The sequence below is a fragment of the Solanum dulcamara genome, chromosome 5 (assembly GCF_947179165.1).
Source record: "Solanum dulcamara chromosome 5, daSolDulc1.2, whole genome shotgun sequence".
Lineage (NCBI taxonomy): Eukaryota > Viridiplantae > Streptophyta > Magnoliopsida > Solanales > Solanaceae > Solanum > Solanum dulcamara.
The window spans coordinates 69,278,245-69,281,850 of NC_077241.1; the positions used below are offsets into that span (position 1 = coordinate 69,278,245).

General features: G+C 34.2%; 1 protein-coding gene across 1 annotated transcript; it reads left to right on the top strand.

Moving 5' to 3' along the window:
• The first annotated feature begins 373 nt into the window (after window positions 1-373).
• Window positions 374-2,258, top strand: LOC129888427 (F-box/kelch-repeat protein SKIP25-like). Its single transcript, XM_055963404.1, has one exon. It carries the CDS (start codon window positions 475-477, stop codon window positions 1,669-1,671), a length of 1,197 nt encoding a protein of 398 aa, XP_055819379.1. The 5' UTR covers window positions 374-474; the 3' UTR covers window positions 1,672-2,258.
• The last annotated feature ends 1,348 nt before the right edge of the window (window positions 2,259-3,606 follow it).

Sequence of the window (3,606 nt, forward strand, 5' to 3'; positions counted from 1 at the left end):
AAAAAATAATTATAATAAAATAATTTAATTTTTTTTTTCTAATTGAAGTAGAATAAACATTTGCAAGAAATGCTATTAGAAAAAATGTGTTAAAAAAAATATTTATTTGAAAAGAGATATTTTTGACCTATTAAATAATATTTTTGGACCAAAATATTAAAAATATTTTTAGATCAAATTATAAACAAAAAAACATCCCTATTCATTACAAATAGTTTAACGACATTTTAAATCATTTTCCCCATCTACCTTTTAACTTCACCTCAACTCATATTTATATTCCGTCAGTTTAGGAGTATACAAATTGATAATTAAATTTTTATGAAATGAAATATATAGAATAATATTTTACGTATGTATAATGTGTCAACTACTTCAAATTTATGGAGTTATACTAAACTCAAAATCTTCAACTTCCCCTTGCCTATATTAAGGACACTGTCTACCTCAGACGGCTTACTCTTTTCCTCTCTAATGAACAACTCCATCACCATCACTACTGCTGCCGCAGCCACAGCCGCCGGAGCTACCGTCAAACGCCAGAAAAAACTTGACCAATATCATGAGTATCAGTGCTTGATTCCTGGACTTCCTGATGATATAGCTCAAATTTGTCTCTGTCATGTTCAACCTTCGGCACTTTACTCCGTTTGCCATTCATGGCGCCGGCTTGTTTATTCTCCTTCGTTTAGTCCCTTTTTATCTATCTATTCCCTACTGAAGCCATCTAAATCTGAGGAGAATTCTGTTGAGTTCGCGAATTTCGATCCGATTTCAGCAAAATGGAACTTACTTCCTCCGCCGCCGCTTAATCCACCTCTCCGCCTCCTTCTCCGTCACCGTTCGTTCATCTCCCGCCACCTTCCGATTCAATCGGTGAGCGTTTCCGGCAAATTTATACTCCTCGCCGCGACGACTGACCCTTTGTTGCCGGCTTTATCTCGGCCTCTTGTTTTCAATCCGCTCACACGCAAATGGACATCCGGTCCCCGATTCGCAAATCCAAGACGTTGGTGCGCTACCGGCGTGTCGCGCGGCATGGTGTACGTTGCGAGTGGGATTGGGTCAAAATATAACCCCGAGGTAGCTCGATCAGTTGAGAAGTGGGACCTGAAAAGTAACTGCACCGAGTACAACTGTAACCATCGCGATAAAAACAAGGGCTGGAAATGGGAGAAAATGAGTGGTCTCAAGGATGGGAAATTCAGTAGGGAAGCGATTGAAGCAGTAGGATGGAGGGGGAAGCTGTGTATGGTGAACGTGAAAGGCGATGCCACGAAAGAAGGAATAATCTACGACGTCGGAAGCGACACGTGGCAGGAGATGCCGGAGGGGATGTTAATGGGATGGAGAGGTCCGGCGGCGGCGATGGAGGAGGAAATTATTTATACGGTGGATGAATCTAAAGGAGCATTGAGGAAGTATGATCCTGGAAGTGATAGTTGGATTATGATTTTGGAGAATGAGATACTTAGAGGTGCACAACATATGGCTGCTGCCGGCGGTAGAGTGTGCGTGGTTAGTGGAGGCGGTGATGGGATAGTGGTGGTAGATGTGGTGGCTGAGCTGCCGAGTTTGGTGGTGGTGGAAACTCCGTTGGGGTTTCAGGTTATGGACGTACATATTTTGCCAAGGATGAACCAATTGGATTCTGAATCACGAGAAAATTGAGTTCGACAAATAAATTTTCAATTTTAAAAAAAGGTGATAATTTTGATTTATCAAAGTCAAATCTTTTACAAAAATGTCCTTGTGTTGGTGAATGTTATAGACATTTTAGGTCAATAGATAAATAAGAAACATTTTAATACCATTTTCAATTGTTCAAATACATTTAAAACTCTTTTCCGTTAACTAAATTATTAACACAAATATACTATTAAACAAAATATTGAGTTCGAATCAAACTCACATGTGGGCTACTATCTCTGCCAATAATATCATCATGCTATGTATTACATCGTCATTAGTTAGCTCTTCTATAATTAGACCATACGAAGCATGATGTAAAACCGCAATCATAAAACAAACGATTTTGTATATTCCGCGTATGTTCTCACACTAGCAATTGCTCATTCATATGTACTTCTTTCTAAATTCACTTATGCTGACATAAGCGCTTATTTTTTTTTCTGTGATACCATTACAGTATATTACAATATATAAATATACTCTGATGATATCAAAGAGTAATTAAGGAATGTATTTATTGAAGGACTGTTTCTTCCTCATTGATACATCAAAGTACCCTGAGCAATGTTTTCATTGAGGTTTATTTTAGTTCTTCGATGAGATTACTCAATCATTCATGATGTAATTATTGTATATCTACGTACTGTCATGGTATTATTGATGTATATTTCAATTCTTCAATATTTTATTTATTCTTCGATTCTTCAGTACTTTAGTTTAAAAATAGTTTTAAAAAGAGTCATAATTTAGATACAATTTTTTAAAAATTTGCCAAAAGAGAGAAAAAATTATAAAAATACATTTTCTACTAATTTAGAGTTTTATAAAAAAGATTGCGGCTTTCATAATTTTCTCTTAAATGTTTCTTACTTATTTCTTAAAAAAAAGTCTAATCCTATATGACACTGATATGGTATTAATATACCGACGGAGTATCACAAAGATTAATTCATAGTTGTGATGCTAATGTCATACGCGAAATAAGAAAAGAGAAAATGGGGTAGACGCGTAAATAATTTGGGTCATTAGTGAAATTATTTATAATGAGTATTTGAAGTGATAATAACAAAATAGTTTGAGTTGATTCTAATTGGGACAAATAATTTCACTAATAAATTCAATTTATGTAATTTTCCCTATCTTTTATAACATGTCTAATCACTCTTTTCTCCAACACCAAGGAACCATTACATAAAAATGACATTGTTTTTCTAGTATAATTAATTTAGTGTTTATATGTGCGATATCATTGTTATTTTAAGAAGTTGTTGAAAGCTGTGAATTATTCCGCTCCTCTGATCTCTTTATACATTGTATTTAAGTCTTTTAAAGATTTATACATAATTTAATTGCATTCAACAAAAAGGGGAAAGAGGTAGCCCTTTTTTTATTTTTGATATGCAGAAAGTAACAATGTAATAAACGTACCTATACTTTTTCTTGTGTTTGTGATTTAAGAATTGTCCAGGTTCTAATGACCTGGCGCAGGTCACTGTTTGAAGATTGAATATTGACCATGTTAAGAAATTTAATAAAAGTTCTAAGCTTCATATTCTTTTAATATCCATTTTGATAATCTTTTTTTTTAAAAAAAAATCAAAAAAACAATTCTGAAAGAGCTTGTTCAATAATAGAAGAATAATTTAGGTACATGTCACGATCCAAAATGGGTCATGAATGGCACCCACACTTAACCTCTTAAGTGAGAGAACCAACGATATAAACCTCAATTTATAAACTATGGCAATAACGTGGAAGATCAATTTATAAGAGTAAGAAGTAATTAAACCACTAAAGTCTATTAGATACGCTTTTTCAAAACCTGAAAGTCATCACTTCAAGGACATTTAATTCTAGAATACTACGTCTGAAAATATCAAACACCAGAATAAATAAATAACTTAATGTGTCCGA